Source organism: Alligator mississippiensis, chromosome 1 (assembly GCF_030867095.1).
Source record: "Alligator mississippiensis isolate rAllMis1 chromosome 1, rAllMis1, whole genome shotgun sequence".
NCBI lineage: Eukaryota > Metazoa > Chordata > Crocodylia > Alligatoridae > Alligator > Alligator mississippiensis.
The window spans coordinates 130,648,134-130,667,275 of record NC_081824.1 but is presented as its reverse complement, the minus strand read 5'-3'; the positions used below and the strand labels follow the sequence as shown (position 1 = coordinate 130,667,275).

The window sequence follows — 19,142 nt, the reverse complement described above, 5'->3', positions numbered from 1 at the left end:
TGCTTCCCTCTAACAGGTGTGGTCCCCCCGGGACCTTCGGCTCTACGGGCCCTGGCCCACCTCCAGGTCAGTCAGAACACCAGGCCCTCAGCTCTTGGGCATTCCTCGCGGTGGGCCCCTGGCCCTTTGACCCTTCTGGTCCTGGCCCTAGCTTGGACCAGTCAGGGGATGTCAAGTCAGACTTATGAGTCCATAGCCCACTCTCTCTTGGGTCTGCCTTCCTGACCCTTCTATGGGGTAACCCACCCAGTTGTGGGAGCTGGGGGTTAAGGCACCCCAACCCACCTTTCACCAGGATGGTAACTGGCCTGGCATTTCCTGGGGGCTCCCGCACCACTGAGAGTCCCACCAGGCTACCCACTCCCAGCAGGATGCAGTTTTAGGTCATGCCCAGGACCAAGAACCTGCTGACCATCCCCTACAGCTCCTCCCTTACCTCCAGATGATACCAGCAGCCCTGCAGCCAGGCATTGTTGCCTGGTCTTTCAGCAGCAAAATGCCCTCTTTATATGGGCAGCCCTGAATCCAAAATGGCTGACCTAATAAGGCACCTGCTGGCTGCTGGCTTCAGGCCCTTAAATTGGCAGGCACAAACAGTGCCCTGCCACAGTACCCCTTCTGGTGGTGGCGGCCAGACATGGAGCTGGGGGGGGAGGGAAGGCAGTGGCCAGACTTAGAGTAGTGGCGGGGCAGGTAGTGGTCGCCAGATGCAGAGTGGATGGGCTTGCACATGGTGGCACGAGGTGGTGGGTGGCAGCAGCGGCTGCCGCATGCAAGCTCCCCCCCACCCCTGTGTCTGCCCGGCCAGGCAGTGCCTGTGTGGCCCACAGAGAGGAAATGCTGCCCTCACCCCTTCCCACAGCCCTGCTCCTGGGAGGCAGTGGCACAGGGTGGTGGGTGGTGGCACTCTTGTCACTAACTTTACTTTGTTAGCATACCGCCCTAGCACCTTTCCGTGTGCCCCCAGTTGACAACCCCTGACCTAGATGCTAAGAAAAGAGGTGCCTAGAGTGAGCCAAAAATAATGCTAGGTGCAGAAATTTATCTGAACCCCTGCTCCTCCCTGGCAGCAGGTAGATGGGTTACTCAAGATGTCTAGGATTATTGTTAATTCCTTCATTTTTCTAGACTGCGATGGAAAAGTTAAGTAATGAGAAAAGAAGACAGCCCATTGTGCAACCACTGTCGAAGTAGGACATTGACAAGAAAGGACAGCATTCTTACAGAGTGGATTTCAACACCTGGGAACTGGAGCAAAATACCTACCATATCTTCAGGTTATAAAGAGACACTAAATTAGGTCAAGGTATTTTTTGTTTTGGTAGGTGAAAAAGAAACAGGTGCCAAAGGTGAACAGTGCAACAAAAAGACATAAGGCTTCATTGCCAAAATTAAACAACACTGCAAAAAGCTTCTCAGAAGGCAGTGACTTTGGAGGTGGCCATGTTGACAACAACTTAATCTGGATCAGCTGGCTACCAGCCCTATTTTCCCCCCTTATGGAATGCTTTATGTTAGTGCATTTTGATAAATTTACCATGATAATCTAAACTGTTTTTTGGATGGATTACTAATTGATTAATTTTAAAATGTGCATGCTACAAATATAACTGATATGTTAGTTTGTTGTGGGAATATTTATCAATTACTTTTTTACAGCTACAGCTGGACTTCTGTAAGTAATTTTTCATTTTTAGATATAATCACATCCTAGGCAAAGACTGCCAGTTTAAAAATAAGGTTTTATTAGGCATTTATGAATTTCAATATTTAAACATTTTAAGTGGTTTGGTATATTACTTGAGATAAGAGATTAAATAGATTTAGATAATCCTTCTCATTTATTAATTAATTTTCATGTAAAACAAGGTTTAGAATAAAACCTACTATTAAACAGTGGAACAACTACAAACAACTGCAGGAAGAGGAATCTTTCATTTAATGTTATTTTTTAAAATAGTACAGGAAGTAATACATGGTGAAAGAGACTGACTTCTTTTTAAAATGATGTCAGGCTTAGACATCAGAGGTTACAGTTATGGTTTTCTATCATCTGTAATGTCTATCACTCCAGTGCTGGAACTAAACATGTCAGAAGTACATTACTTGTTTCATTCAATACAATTCAATTACTTTGATCATTTAATAAAACCAGGGATGAGTTCAGGACCAGCAGATGCTTGCAAAAGAAAAATTTGCTTGGCCCACTTATGCAACAAATTCTCCCCTTTGTCTCATTTAAATCAAATGTTTTATTGGTGTGGTTCATTACAAGCAGTCTACATGTCACATGGCTGACCAGACATTGCTGGAAACTTGGTAGACATGGTATATGAGATGGAAATTGAACAATGTTCAAAAACATTGACAAGAGATTCATTAAATGAGCTTTCAGGGGTGGAACAAAGTACACAGTGATCCAGTAATATAAGCTTGTGTTACAACAGAAAATAGAGTTGTCCATCTTACAAAAAGAATTAACTTCAGGACATGTCCATACAGCGGAATCTTCAGAAAAGCTGAAATAAAACCTGTAATGAACTGAACAAGAACTGAATTGTAACTTTTTCACAGACAACCCTGCAAAGGTGACATAGAAGAGAAAGAAGTTAGATAGAAAGAAGAAACATAATAAAAGGATCTTGAAATTTATGACATTTGATGCATCTTTTAGTCAAAGACATAAATACTTTGGAAACAAGGGAACATGCTGATGAAACGAGAAAATACTTCCATAATAAGCACCTTGCTTCAGCTTTATTGGGGAGAGCAGGAAGAGCCAAACTATTTCTCCCCTAAGATGCATGATAGAATATCATGATAGACTGTTCTGACCCATCTATTAAAGAAATTTCCATTCTGATGACAATTTGTGAAGAAACTTATGACAACTCACAGCCGAAGAAGTTAGTGTAGGACTAAAGAGAAATCTAGAAAAGATGCTAAATATATAGAAACAGATTTCCATGGTTTTGGACAAAATGCAGAAAGACTGCTGCTATGTTGCTGAGACTTGAAAAAACAAGCACTTACTACCAGCAAGGATGCCTAACTGCTAAGATTATGCTGCTGTTAGGACACTGGCATCTAACTGCCACCCATCAATCATGCCAACAATAATGCATTTCAGGGCTCAAGGTTAACCAACCAAACTGCATGTTTCCTGTTGAGGTTTTAACATTTTAAAGGAAGTTATGCTACTAAACTGGTAGAAGTCACAAGCTAAGCACCTAGAAGCAGCTTGCAGAAGTGCTCAACCACCTTTTGATGGCAACTGCTTGTTCTATAGGCATAGGAAAAAAAATTTAATTTAGGTGAGAAATCAAAAAGGCAGGAAAACCAGTACTTTCATTTATTCTTATGCATTACATTTATATGCCACCCTTTCCAGAAAGACTCCAGGCAGCTTACAATAAAAGACAAAAAAAAACCAATATAGAAACACAAAAAAATATCAAATAAGTCAGCCCACCAAAACAACACCTTGGGCACAAAAATACCCAGCACATCTACTAGCTGGGAAGTGACTCTCTCAGCAGCACAGAAGCAGAAAGGGATCTCGGAGTCGTAGTGGACTCCAAGACGAACACGAGTTGTCAATGTGATGAAATCATCAGCAAAGATAACTACACTTTATTATGCATCAGCAGATGCATGACAAATAGCTCCAAGGAGGTGATACTCCCCCTCTATGCGGCATTGGTCAGACCGCAGTTGGCTCTATTTAGTTGTAAACCTACATGTTTTCAATGTACGAAAACCAATGAACAAGGATATACCTTTATTTAGAAATTAATTGAAGCATAAGTGGAAAAGTTGATTAAAATTGATCATTTAAAATGAGGTGATTTAAATTACTGATTTAAATGAACTTACCTTGAAACAGCCAAATGCCCCACTTAGGAAAATTAATCTATGGAGAGCACTAAAATACAGAGTCTGCCTCATATCCATCATGCAAATAACCTTAGCCTATATGAATATGTATACTAACAGTAAGAATACTACTTGTGTAAGAAAGAAGTATTTATTATGATGAAAATAATTTGGAAAGGTATATTTGAAATGAAGAGATAAGAAGAGAGAACTAGAAATGATCTAAACCTTCAAACACCACTGACATCTCTTTCAAGACATTCTGAATGCTTCATTTATGCCTAGGAGAACTATCAAAAAATGTTAAAAGTCCTACATTTTCATGTTGGATATAATTTACATTGATTATGTCAACATAAGCCTGCCCCTGTTCCAGCACACACCACCATAAAACTGCTTTAGAAGAAGACAAAGATTAATTATTATATTGCCATTGCTTAACACAGACATTCATAGTACATATAATCTAGTGCATTAATTTCTGTTTCATTTGACAGTTATCAGCTCCTAAAATTGCTAAATCCTGGCATTCTGAAAGAGATTAAGATTTTTAGGCACTGACTGCAGCTTTGAGGGCCTGTCTACACATTCATTTGAAACTATCCCAAAATCCAAATTGAACAAAGTTCATACTAGCCCTAAGCATCAGTAAAATGTTTTTGGCCATTTAATCAGGTTAAAGCATGTGCAGTCATCTACCCCATCTACACACTAATGTACTACATATGGTATCACAATGATTGCTACTTACTGGTGTTAAGATACATGATTTTTCAAAAGAAATGGTCAAATAATTATTTTTCTCTTCCAAAACCATTAACATTTTGGCTAGACCATTACTAAACCATTTGGCCTCTATTTTTGAACTAAAAAATTCTTTATACCAAACAGCAGCAAGTCCAGATTAAATGTTTATTTTGTTCACTCTGTTATTGATGTAAAGAAGACAAAAACAGTGGAGTCATGAAACATCTTTAAAAAGAAAATATTCGAGGCAAAAGGAGTCAGTGCAGGATAACTACAGTGGTGGCAATCCACAAGGTCCTTCAGGTAGTTTAAGATGCATCCAAAGTATGTATATGTTACAGGCAGGACAATAGAGCGGTTATAGGACCCTTGAGAAATCCTGCTGGAAGAATGTGTGATAATATTTCCCATATTGTGCATTTGACAAACAAACTACTTTTCATAAATAGTTTTATTTATTTATTTATTTATTGTTCTAATTTGAGGGAAGATGGATGTCACTGGGGAAGTCAGTGACTAAAGCCAAAGTAACAGGGAGAACCTGGCATAATCCAATGGTGTTGCCTCTCCCTAACCCCATTTATGGATCTAGACACATTTTCCCTTAATATTAGATGGCTTCCACACATAAGGAGACTGATATGAGAACCTATTTCTCCCAAAGAACTCACAAAAACATCCTGCAAAACATCAAGCAGAGCCTTGGAAATCAGATAGCTGCTGAAGCTGGAAATAAAGCAGGCACGACGGAAAAAGCAGAAACACAGAGGGCCAAAGCAGCCCTTGTTACCACAGACAACTTTGGTGAGTCTATATCAGAATTCAGGTCTCTCAAATTCTTCACAGAAGTAAAGCTTGGTAAAATGAAAGCCAAGAAAGCAGAAACTGGGAGCAGATACACAGACATTGAGAAAAACATGGATAAAATCCTCCAAAACAACATAGAACTCCAAAACAAAGTTAATCTGATAGAAAAAAAAGAAAAAAAACTTTCAGAGAAAATAGGAGACACACAAAACTATGAAAGGGATTTTATGAAGCAGTAGAAAAAGTGATTTTAAACTTCTTAAAAGGAGCACTCCATACCTTTTTAGACTGGAAACAAGCACTTTAATATCCACAGACAGAGCTCACAGATCTCTCTATGCTTCCCCAACACAAATAGGCCTAGAAGAATAATTCTAAGAACATATTACCAGTACTTCAAACAAAAATAACAGATTATGAGAAGATCTGCAGAGCTCTCTCCAGTTAAGTTTGGTAGATACAAAGTACTGACTTTCCAAGGTCTATCATACTCCACTCTAAAGAAAAGACATGAGCTGAAAGAGATTACAGCTTGTTTCAGATGAGTAAAAATAAATTAAAGGTTTATTTGACCCTTTTCAGTTTATCTGTACACAAAAGAACAACAATACACTGTAAAGAAGAATGGAGAAGACAGAGTCCTCATCAAATTAAACCTTCTAAAAGATAACTCTGAAGCACAAGCAGTTTCAGACAGATGTTGAGACACAAAACAGAAATATAGAGTAATAAATTGTTAACTAAAAAGGAAAGAAGTCTCTAAAGAATCGAGAAAGGAAATCAAACAGATAGTTTTAAAACTTGGATTTGAAAGAAGACCTGAGTGAAAGTGAATAGTATGAATGAACTCTCTAAATATAAGTAAATCCTGCGTAGTTTGGTTGCACTTAGAACATTACCTGAAATAATCTGGGAAGAGAAACATGCAAGATTTGAATTGTAAAAGGAAAAGCCTAAAAACCTAAAAAAAAGAGGAAGCAGGGATGATCTGGTGGCCACTTATACGTTTATCAGGGGTGCTCATCAGGATCTGGGGGAACATTTGTTCACCAGAGCGACCCAAGGGATGACAAGATCGAATGGTCACAAACTCTGCCACGACCAATTCAGGCTGGACATAAGAAAGAACTTCTTCACTGTCTGAGCCCCCAAGGTTTGGAATAGACTGTCACTGGAGGCAGTTCAAGCACCCACTTTGAACGCCTTCAAGACACATTTGGATGCTTATCTTGCTGGGATCCTATGATCCCTGCTGACTTCCTGCCCCTGGGGCAGGGGGCTGGACTCGCTGATCCTCCAGGGTCCCTTCCAGCCCAAATGTCTATGTCTGTGTCTAAGAAGGGGAAGAGGAGTGTAGAGGGACCCAAGTCGAGTGGTCACACTGGGGCAAGGCCCAGGTTCCACCCTCTCAACAGGTGGCTAATTCTCCTCTTTCTGTATCTCACTCTGCATGACTCGGTGTTACTGGAAAAAATATTAGGAGGTGGTACTTGATAACCTGGGGTTCATTGAAACAATGTGGACCACAGTGTCTGCCAGTGTTCTGTGGGGCTCCACCTCCCCTACACCCCACCTATTTCCACTCAGGTGTTATTGGTGATTGGCGTGGGCACCTGGTCTCATTAGGCATCCAGTTCCACTTCTTAGGCAGACAGGTCCGCGTTGCAGAGCAATGCATATACCACTACAATTCAAATAATACTGTTTGTGCCTGCTTTAGGCCTCTTGCTGGCCCAGCTGCATACCTTGGTTGTTCTGCCTGAGTGATCAGGACCCTTTGAGGTGTACCCCTTTCTATAAGCTGAGTCGGAGTAGACTGGCTTGTCCCAGGCCAAGCCCCTTGGATAATTCAGGGTCACAGGTACCACAAACCCCTGGGGGCTCCTAAATATACCTGACTTCCAGTGTCTGGGTAGTGATCAGGATTCCAAGTGGAGGGCCAATGACTTGCTGGCCCTCAATCCAGATCCTTGCTTCTAGTGGGGAAACGTGGCATAAGCCACTGCCCGTGCCGGTGTTCCCCCTTCATCTGGGGCAGGTGTTTTTTTATATCAGAAGCTACAGGTTGACCTGGGCCAATCTGGATCTCTGCCTGCTCCCACATGCCCTCTGCTCACCACCAGGTGTTGAGAGCCCCAGAGGGGCTAATCTGCTCTTGCACCTGTGGCTCCTGGGCCCTAGGTGGAATTGGCTGCTCCAGCCGTCTACCTGCTTTGATGGCTGGCCTCTATGCCTGCATGGAGCCCAAGCTCTGGCTCTTGCTGTGGCCTGGGAAAGAGGCTAGCTGAGAGCTTGCCCCCCACCAGCTATTTGTCTCACCCTGGGAACAGGGAAGCAGCAGGGTACCTTGTCCTGCGGGCTCACTGCTCTCCTGCCAGACCAGCTGTGAGCCCACTGCCTGCAGGGCATGCCAGCAATTTTCACCCTGGTAAGTATGGGGCTCAGCCAGGTCCCTGCTACAAGGAGACAAATGCAATTTCATTTGGTACATGCCCCACTAGAGAAGATGACCTGATATGTGGCTTCCTCCCTCTCCCAAAGCTGGTCCCTTAAGTCCGTAAATGATGCCATGACTGCACCAGAAATGTCAATCTAGGGACATCTAAGGAGAAGTTCACCACAGCAGAGAGTCAGTTATGCCACTGACTCTGCTGGGGACAATAGTGAATCTTCACATTTTAGGGATGGGCGAAAGTGAAAAGGGTGAGTTAGCAGGGACTATTTTGGAATAAAGTAGGGAGAGAGGAAGAGGCTGGGGGAAAACAAAACATTTTAAATATTTTTGTGAGCAGTGTTAAAGGTGTTTGTTGTTCTTGTGCATAGGGGGAAGACTTTAGGATAGGTAAGATGGGGAGGATGGGGTAAAAACAAAATTCTTCAGAACCAAAATAATCCATCATAAAAGAAAGAAATTAGTTTTACAGATAGAATTTTAAAACAGATCCAAAGAGATATTAATAATTAATCAGGTAAAAACTATAAATTCACAGAAGCTAAATCAATAGGTAGCAGCCTCCTACTCTTGTGATGTCTAATAAACTCACGTATATACTCACTACACGATAACATGCAAGGGCCCTTAAAAACAATGTTAAAAGGAGGAAACTGCTACAAGCCACCGAAGATGGAACACCAGACGTGTGCTTCATCCAAGAAGACTACCTTATGGCAGAACAGTGGAGCTGCATATAAGCCAGGTAGTTCCACCTGCTGTATCTATTACCAATTAAATTGAAGAGAAGAGGAGCTGCAATTATCATAGCAAAACATATACCTTTTCAGCTAAAGGAAAAATATATGGATAATGAAGACAGATATATACATATTAAAGGTACTATAAAAAATAGAATGTTAACTTTAGGAAGCATATATGCAGCTAATCAGGACTAGATGTCTATCTTCAGAAAAGTTGGTCAAACTTTAGAAAAATGTAAAGATGGAGATGTTACATTGGGAGGAGGCCACAACCGTGGCATAGACCCAAAAATCTGATGGAAGTATAAGAAAGAATAGAAAATCAGGCACAATACTAAGATTATTAGTAGATACTCATGAACTTTGGGATTCCTGGCAATGCTTAAATCCAAAAGAAAGAGACTTCTCTTTTTATGAAACACCACACAAAATACATACATTAATAGATATGAACTTGATCTCCAAATCATTGCTTAGTAATGCTAGAACAATAAAACAAGGTGGATCTGTCTGGTCAGGCCATGGAGTTTCTTATTAGACCAGTGCAGTTATTACTAGTGCTGTTACTTATTAGAGATTGGGAGAATATACCAAAAATGAAAACTTGGTGTTTCCATATCTCATTTCTGTCTGATCAGGAGAGCATTTGAACTATTAGAAAGGAAATCATCTACACTCCACTAAGAACAATATAAACCAAGCTGAAAAGAGTATTTTATGCGAGTGTTGTCCAGCTTGTGGCCTGCTGGTGGTATGTGGCCTTGCAAGGGTTAATCTGTAGCCCTGCAGATCTGCAGCCCTTCCCACCCAGTCACCAGTTTCTTCATCTCTCCAGGATCCCCTCTTCCAGCTTCCATTTCCTCTCCCTACCCCATGGTGTGGGGCAGTGTGGTGTGCAGTGCAAGGGAAGCCAGAGACCTGGAGTACCTGTGCAACATGGTGCAGCAGGAGACACTCGCCTACATAATGTGATGCAGCCAGGGGAAGCACTCGTAGGTTGCAGTGGTGAGGTCCCCGCTGGTGCAGCCTGTGGGGTGTGACACCTCTGCTGCTTAGAAGGTAGACTGCCTTGTTTATGGGATGCTTTCAAGGCTATAATTAAAAGCAATCTAATAGGTAAAGAGTGAGGAAGAGAGATTTTTTAAAATTATATCAGATTAATCAGACATAGAGAGTATATAAAATTTAACAGAAACACAAAACAATTGAGATACATTACAGACTAACTGAAAGGATAGAAAGAAAAGTGATAGACTATTAGCAAATAATGTAAAAACATTAAATGACAATAAAATTATACCATCTGTCTGGAGAGCTCCACATTATTTAGCAGTCGGATCAAGAGTTATTATAAGCCTCTTTATTCTTTAGATCTAGTACATCTAGTACAAAATGAATATGAGTCGCCAATGTGACAAGGTAATAAGTAAAGCTAACTGCACTCTTTCTTGAATTAGCAGATGCATCACAAGGAGGTCTAGGGAGGTCATACTTCCCCTCTATGCAGCATTGGTAAGACCGCAGCTGGAGTACTGCATCTAGTTTTGGGCACTGCACTTCAAGAGGGATGTGAATAACCTTGAGAGGGTTCAGAGGAGGGCTACTCATATGGTTGAGGGCCTACAGGTAAGATCCTATGAAGACAGACTGAGGGACCTGAATCTCTTCAGCCTCCACAAGAGAAGGCTGAGAGGTGATTTTGTGGCTATCTACAGACTCATCGGAGGGGGCTGGGAGGGAGGGTCAGCAGGGAATAGGGGATACTCTGTTTACCAGGACGCCCCTCAGGGTTACTAGAAATAACGTCCACAAACTGAAGGAGAGTAGATTTAGATTGGACATTAGGAAGAAATTCTTTACGGTGAGGGTTGCCAAAATATGGAATGGGCTTCCAAGGGAGGTGGTACTTTCCCCTACCTTGGAGGTGTTCAAGAAGAGATAAGACAAGCACCTAGCTGGGGTTACTTAACCCCAGCACTCTTTCCTGCCTACATCAGGGGGTCAGATTTGATGATCTGCAAGATCCCTTCCAGCCCTAGAAATCTATTAAATCTATATAATCTATGAATCCTAAGCAAATACAGGAATATCTAATTGAAGCAAATTTGGCTAGGTTATAACTTGTAGACAAAGGGGTTTTAGAGGAGAATATTAAACTAGAATTGATACTAAATATAATAGTATCTCTTAAAAATGGTAAATCTCCAGATCCAGATGGGTTTTGTCCAGAGTTACACTTTTTTTAGAGCAGGATTAGTATATCCAGCATCAGGCAGAAGGGAGGTCAGGGTGGCACCTTAAGGCACTTTTACACATGCTCCAAGGGTGGGGGGCGGAGCTTTACTTAGAGTGGCTCTGAGTGCACTATAATTAAAACACTGCCGCATCTCCTTTATCAGTGCCCGCGTGCTTAAAAATGGCAGAAGGGGCATTTAAACTAAAGCTCATTCAGTCAGGCTCAGGGAGAGGCTCAAGACACATGGATGCAAGCCCGTCACACCCCTGCACCCCAAAGCCCCCCCAGTGACTCCCAACAGCCACAGAGTACCCCCTCTGACCCCCAGCACAGCCGGAAGTAAGCAGGGCCCATGGTGTGAGGAGACTAGTGTAGTTCAGCTGCAGGGAGGCAGCTGAGAGGAGCCAAGGAGAAGGGTTCTTGCACCACCCCGGCTTCTACTTCACCCAGCCCCCCAGGGAGCCATGCGACCGGAGCCTCGTGAACAGGATGTGCAAACAGGCATACTTGTCTGCCTGGTGCACAAGTTAGCATGGGAGTTTGCACAGGAGGGTCAGCAGGAGGGTCCAAAGCCCTGCCTGTGAGCCCTAGGGTAGGCAGTCCCATCAGTAGCTGGGTTACGATGTGAATGGGCACATGCTGCACCCCAAAGCTCCCCTCAGAGTCTGTGGCCTCCCCCTCTGGCACCTCAGAAGCATCCACCCAGACAGAACCCATGGTTCTGGGCTCCACATAGACAAAGCCTCTGGCTCTTGGCTGCAGGGGCTGCCTGGCATGTTTCCAGGCTCATGGGACTAGGAGCACGGCCACCTCCCCTTGCGAGGTTTGCTTCAATTTGGAGTCTCTGGGGCACCAGATAGAGGAGCTCCAGGCTGCAGTCTAGAGACTGTGTGCTATCAGGGATGGCAAGCAGGAGACAGACTCCTACTGCCAGTCTCATCACCCCCTGGAGGCCAAGGCTAGACCAAGGTCACCTTCCAGGACAAGGGAGGACTCAAGGATCTCCCACACTGTCCCACCAGGGGGTTGGACCAAGGTGGTCAAGGGCCCCAAGGCCCACTGCACCAAGGTCCCCTCTTGCAACCCTAGTACAGGTACAAACCTCTTGTAGCCCCAGTAGAGCCTGCAGCAATGCCAGCTTCTGCAGGCAAGGGAGGATCACCCATCCCTACTCTCCCTAAAATAAAACGCAGAGCGGTCATCGTGGGAGACTCCCTCCTGAGGGGAACTGAGGGGGCAATCTGCCACCCTGACCCCTTAGCCTGGGAGGTCTGCTACTTCCCAGGGGCCCGCATCCAGGACATAGCAGAGAGGATCCCAAAGATTATCCGGCCCTCCGATCACTACCCTATGCTTCTTATCCATGTGGGCACAAAAGACACAGCTCAGAGCAATCTTGCTAAACAAAAACAATTATGATCTCATAGGGATAATGGAGACCTGATGGGACTCTACCTATGACTGGGCAATAGGTATACATAAGTATACTTTGTACAGGAGAGATCATGTGGAAAAAAGAACGGGGGGATAGCTCTCTGTGTCAAGAAAAGCTATGCATCCCTGCAAGCTGACATTGGCACCCAGGGGGAATGATTGGAGACTCTCTGGGTCAAAATCTATGGTGAACAAGGCACCGGGGACACAATGGTGGGAGTCTACTACAAACCTCCTAGCCAGGATCAAGAGCTTGACCAGGAATTTGCCAGGGAACTAGCTGAGGCTGCATACTCCTGGTGCATGGTTGTCATGGGAGATTTCAATTACCCTGACATCTCGTGGGAAGATCACTCGGCTAAATCTGAACGGTCACAAAGCTTCCGCATGTGCATGGATGAGTTCTATCTGACTCAAGAAGTCTATGGATCAACAAGAGGCAAAGCACTGCTCAACCTGGTACTGGCAAGGGGGGAAGATTTAATCAGTGACCTAATGATCAAAGGGAAGCTGGGAGACAGAGACCATGAGTTGATCATCTTCACCATCCTCCATAAAGCTGGCAAGTCAGTCAGCAAAGCAGAAGTCCTCGACTTCAGGAAAGCTGACTTTGACAAGCTCTGGAGGCTTGTTGGAGAGGCCCTAAGGGACCATGACCCGAAGGGGAGGGGAGTTCAGGAAGAGTGGTTGCTCATCGAGGGAGTGATCCTGGAAGCTCAAGCAATGTCTATCCCATCTTGGAGGAAAGGCAGAAAAAGGGCACAGCAGCTGGGAACTAGTGGACCTCCTGTATCTAAAAAGAAAGACCTATAAAAGATGGAAGACTGGATCCACCCCAAAGGAGGAGTACTCTGCTCTGGTCTGGACCTGTAGGAAGCAAATCAGGAAAGCCAAGGCTGCAACTGAACTCCAACTGGCTACACGTATCAAGGACAATAAAAAAGTCCTTTTTTAGATATGTGGGGAGCCAGAGGAAAAGCAAGGGTAACACTGGACCCCTGCTAAACCATATGGATCAACTGACAACCAATGCCCAGGAAAAAACCTACCTGCTTAACGGGTATTTTGTATTGGTTTTTCACCAGTCCCAAGGGACGACCCTGCTCAATATGGTACAGGGCAGCCAGGGCGAGGGAGAACTATTACCCTTCATCAATGTTAACCATGAGAAGGAACACTTCAAGAGGCTGGACACCTTCAAGTCAGCTGGCCCAGACAACTTGTACCCCAGGATACTTAAAGAGCTGGCAACCATCATAGCTCTGCCCATGGCATAGATCTTCAAGAACTTGTGGCGCTCAGGCAAAGTGCCCAAAGATTGGAAGAAGGCCAATGTGGTGCCTATCTTCAAGAAAGGGAGGAAAGTAGATCCAGGGAACTACAGGCCCATCAGCCTGACCTCTATCCTGGGGAAAATCTTGGAAAAAATCATCAAAGAGACCATTCTTGACAAACTGACTGAAGGCAACTTCCTGAGGGATAGCCAGCATGGGTTTGTTGCAGATAGGTCTTGCCTAACTAATCTTATCTCCTTCTACGACCAGGTGACATATCACCTGGATAAGGAAGACGTCATTGACTTTAATAAAGCTTTCAATATGGTATCCCATGATCATCTCATAGAAAAACTGGCCAACTGCAGCCTCGACTACGTCACAGTCCACTGGCTGGGGAATTGGCTCCAAGGTCGGACCCAGAGAGTGGTAATTGACGGAAGTCAAACATTGTGGTGTGCCATGACCTGTAGGGTCCCTCAAGGCTCCGTCCTTGGCCTTTTCTTTTCAACATCTTCATTAATTATGTGGACATCGATATCAGAAGCAGACTTGCCAAGTTTGCTGATGACACCAAACTTTGGGGTAAAGTGTCCACACCTGAGGACAGGATGATTGGTGATCCAGGCCAACCTTGACAGGCTCAGAAAATGGGGAGACAAAAACCTGATGGCCTTCAGCACTGAAAAATGCATGGTACTCCACCTTGGGAAGAAAAACCTGCAGCATACTTATAGGCTCGGTGGTGCTACACTTGCTAGCACCACGGCCAAAAGGGACTTAGCGGTTATGATTGACCACAATATGAATATGAGCCACGAATGTGATGTTGCAGCCAGCAAAGTAAGCAAAATTCTGGCTTGCATCCATAGATGCTTCTCTAGCAAATCCCAGGATGTCATCCTCCCACTGTACTCAGCCTTGGTGAGGCCACAGCTGGTGTACTGCAACCAATTCTGGGCTCCACAATTTAAAAAGGATGTGGAGAAGCTTGAGAGAGTCCAGAGGAGAGCCACACGCATGATCAGAGGGCAGGAAAACGGCCTTATGATGAGAGGCTGAGAGCTATGGGACTCTTCAGCCTGGAGGAGCACAGGCTCAGGGGGGACCTGGTGACTGCCTATAAGTATATAAGGGGTGTACATCAGATCTGGGGGACCGCCTGTTCACCAGAGCACCTCATGGGATGACAGGGTAAAATGGTCACAAACACCTCCAACTCAGTTTCAGGCTGGACATAAGGAAGAACTTCTTTACTGTCCAAGCCCCCAAGGCCTGGAACAGACTGCTGCCAGAGGTGGTGCAAGAACCTGCTCTGGACTCCTTTAAGAGTCAATTGGACATTTATCTTGCTTGTATCCTGTGACCCCAGCTGACTTCCTGCCCCTGGGGCAGGGGGCTGGACTCAAAGATCTTCCGAGGTCCCTTCCAGCCATAATGTCTATGAAATCTACGAAATCATTCAATGAACTTTCATTAAGCACCCCAACCACCATTTTTAAGGATGAGAACGCTGATACATGAGACCCAGGAGGCTGCTAGAGTGTGGCAATTGCCACACTTCAGCAGACTCGACTAATTAAGTCCAGCACATTGGAGCAGCCTCCATGTTCATGTATAGGCACCGTTAGAGACTAAATGGTTCAGAAAGGCATGAGGTTTCATAAGCAACAACGTACTTTGTCAGATGGCAAACAGATTTAGAATGCATTCAAAATATAAAACCAGAGATGGATGGAAAATAGTGAGAATTGTTTTATACTGAGTTTTGAGGGAAAAGAAGGGGGAATCATTAAGCAAATGTCACGCAGAGAAGAAAAAACCCAGAAGATTTATATCAACTATGAAACATAAAGAGCTATTTTCAGACTGAAAAGAAGTGAGGAAAAGAACACAAGACTCTCTTTGCTGGATACTGACTTGAGTTAAAGGAGCACCAATGATGGAAGATGGAAGACCTGTACCTTTACATATACCTTAGGACAGCAGTCAGCAGCCTTTTGCTGGTGCAGGCTGAAGCTTGCCATGCATCTGTGACTGCAAGCTGGAAGCCTCTGCTACCTATTCACCCTTGCTGCAGATACTCGACTCCTCTGCACACAGAGAGGCACAGACCCCATGGAGCAACAAGCTCTGCAGTGAAAAAGAGCACTAAGGAGGGCACGTATGGCACAACGCAGCAGCTGCAGCCCTGTGTCAACAATCCCCCCGTGCCAGATCACCAAATCAGCCCTTCACAGGTCAGATCAAATGACTTCGCAGGCTGGATCTGGCCTGAAGGCCATTAGTTTCTGCCTCCTGCCTTAGGGAATTGGATGCATCTTAAATGCTAAATTAGTTATTGGATAAGTTGAGTTCATTAATAAATAATGTGGGGTTTTCTGTTTTTTTTTTTTTAGCTGTGCTAATTTATGTGGGTTCTTGCACTGGAACAAAATGGGAGAAATCTCAGAGCCGCAATTTATACATGAATATGCTTTGCTTCTGCCAAATCTTCTGTATGTAGACAGCCTGGCTCAAATAGTACCGCTAGCAATAATGATAAGCAAAATTTATATGCATCCAACCTGTCACCTCTGGCTTTACATAAGTATATTCAAGGCAGCTCTTAACCTTCTCTTGGATAAACCAAATAGACTGATTCTTAAGTATCTGACTATAAGGCAAATTTTCAAGACCACAAATCATTCTTGTAGCTCTTTTCTGAACTGTTCTCCTGTAATTTTTCAACAATGAAGTAGTGTCTGAAAATTCAAGTCTGCAAGCTTCCCAAATGAATTCTCTGCCACTTGAGTTCAAGGACTCGCTCCACTAATATAAGGCAATCAAGGAGGCTCTTTTCTATTTTACCCACCTCTCATAAAGGATACTATTCCATCTCAGTTTTCATTGCCACCTATAAAAGCTCTTCACACAGATCTTAGATCCTTGAAGGGATGCAGTGGAAGCCAATTTGTTGGAGGAGTAGTGGCAATGATAAAGGACAAAAGAATTGTTTCAAGGATCCCTCTCCATGCTCTGTAATGGAAAGTATACTGATTGCAGGAATAGAGCCCCATGGCACTTCTTTTAAGATCCTCTCTTTCTATAGCCTCCACGTATATAGAAAAAAGTTATTTTCCATGTCATTTGTAACTAAGGGCTCAAATGGTAAATACTTAGCTAGGATCTCTCTCTTCTACCCCTCATAGATTAAATGAATCAATCTAGATTTACCAAGAGGACTGTATTCCACTCTACCTCTATCCAATTCCCCTTATAACTAAGACACGATTTTAACAGCTATCTTTCCTAAAGATCACTTAAAAAGGAAGCTAGGACTACAAGTAATTATTAATTAACCACTAATATTCAAATCCTTCCACCTAAATCTCTTCTGCAGCCAGCCTTTCACTGAAAGGTAAAAAACTTCTCTCTCATACCTGTACTTTTCCTTTAAAAAAAATGGAGAAACCTTAGCAAAATGCTGTTATATACTCAGTCGTTTAACCTTGATGGTAACTAAGCAACAAAAGACACGTTCTTATCTTATGACAGGGGGTAGGAATAGTTTCTTTCGATGTTTAGCTCAAAACTTGCCCGAAACAAGCCATAACAGCCTTTGTACCTGCATATAAGAGAGATCTCTAAACGCACATAGGCATCACTAAAGTTTCATGCTTAATTTACACGTATTTGGAAAAGAAACAAGTTGTCTTATTGTCCTGTCCAGACGTAAAACCAATATTGGGTATGATTTTCAAATAGGACATACAGTTTCTTACCAATCTTTGGAGCTGAGTGGAACAAAATACCAGGAAGTCAAGAAACTTGTCCAAGCTCAGAGTGAGTGACAGATATTGAACCCAGGAACATCATATACTAATTGAATTGCTATTAGCATATATATGCTATTCACACAACTGACACCTAAACATGAACAAGTGAACACATGGCATGTCATTTTGAAAAAAACACTGGGTTCTATTTTCCTGGGACCTTCATATTCACTCGGCTTCCCTGAGAAAAAGGAATTCATTGATTTACTGCAACAAGTTATTACCTTGAATGCTTCTTTTGAAGAAAGCCTTACAGCCCTCGCAAGACCAAACTCCATAATGGTAGCCTGAAGCATAGTCATTGCACACAGCACAGTACCGGGTCTCCTTTGTGGATTCCATGGACAGGCTTGTTTTTTCACTGGTGCTGGACATCCTCTCCCTGCCACTCTGACGCCTGCTATCTGCACCTGGCCTGTAAAATTAATATTTGGCAAATTAATTGACATTAAAAGTCTTATCCCCTCCTGAAAACCAATCAAAGAGACCACAAGCAGCTCTACTTAACACAGTAAATCCTATTTCTAAGATAATATTTTATCACCTTCTTGCATTTTCTACTAAATATGTATAAGCATATATAAGTATGAAGTGTGTGTGTGTGTGTGTGTGTGTGTGTGTGTGTGTGTGTGTGTGTGTGTGTGTGTGTGTGTGTGTGTAAAAAACAAACACAGGAAAGAGTGTTTCTGGGATCTCACTACCAAAGATCATTTTATCAGTAAATTGTACCTTGAAAAATCAGCTAGTCATTTTATAACATAACCTGAATGTTCTCAAGAAATTACAATGAATTCAAAACATCAATAGGTAGTTCATTGTACTGCTCAGTAGCACCACAGCAGCAGTAATCAATGATGCAGCATTTTTGGTGCAGGGGAAGTGGGGCAGAAGAAAGCAGGACAGGTGGCAACCAGGACACCAAGCCCAGGCACTGGTTCAGAAGAGGTGTTAAAATGGCAGGTCCCAGGCAGCCTGTACACCAGTGCAGCTCATTTTGGGGAAGCTTGAGCTAAAGTGGCAGTAGCCCATACTGCCACTGCTGCAGCCCCTGCACAAGCAGGTAGGCACTCACTCTGCACCTCCTCCCCCAACATTGCCTAGCGTTGTCCATAATCTAAGGTTATGCATTTGTACAGCATAATTCCTGCAAGCATTAGCAGTCTGAAAATCCTAGGCAAAGAGCTATAATGGCTGGGATATTCAATATGTGTATCTTTGAGCCATTTAAAACAATAATGCCAGTTAAACAAAAAAAGACTTATCTCTTCTAAGAATCATTAAATTACAAAGTAAGGCCAGTGCTCCTTCTGAGGCCAGCAGTACTGCCTTCTTTTGAATTACACCCCATTCTCACTACCTTGCCATTTTCAGGAGTTATAAACAGCTACTCAGAAGAAAAAAAATCACTGAGTGTTGTTAAACAGCGAAGTTGAAGTTTTAAGAAAGAAAACATCTTATAGAATATGGTATAGGTGGCATTCTCAAATTCAAATGAGCAAAACCCCATGGAAACTATATGAGGTATCTGAAGTATTTCCTTATGGCAAGATGTTCCTATTGATGAGAATGGCTGGTGATGCTTGTTCTTTCCCTTATTCCAAGCTTTCTGAGTTATGTTAAATATTTATTCTTACACATAAGCAGTTACCACAGGGTTAGTATATGATTACCAGTTGTTTTCTCTCACTGCAAGTTAGGTAGATCCCTAACTGTGGTACATTTGTTTTAATTTTTCAGCAGATAGCAGTTATCTCA

General features: G+C 43.3%; 1 protein-coding gene across 5 annotated transcripts in view; it reads right to left on the bottom strand.

Annotated features, from left to right (window-relative positions):
* ESR1 (estrogen receptor 1) overlaps positions 1-19,142 on the bottom strand; it is a 295,315-nt gene that overhangs the window by 170,666 nt on the left and 105,507 nt on the right. For all 5 annotated transcript variants that reach the window (XM_014605489.3, XM_019488300.2, XM_019488302.2 and 2 more), the window contains 1 exon segment: positions 17,612-17,802. In XM_014605489.3, coding sequence (XP_014460975.2) covers positions 17,612-17,802 — 191 coding nt within the window.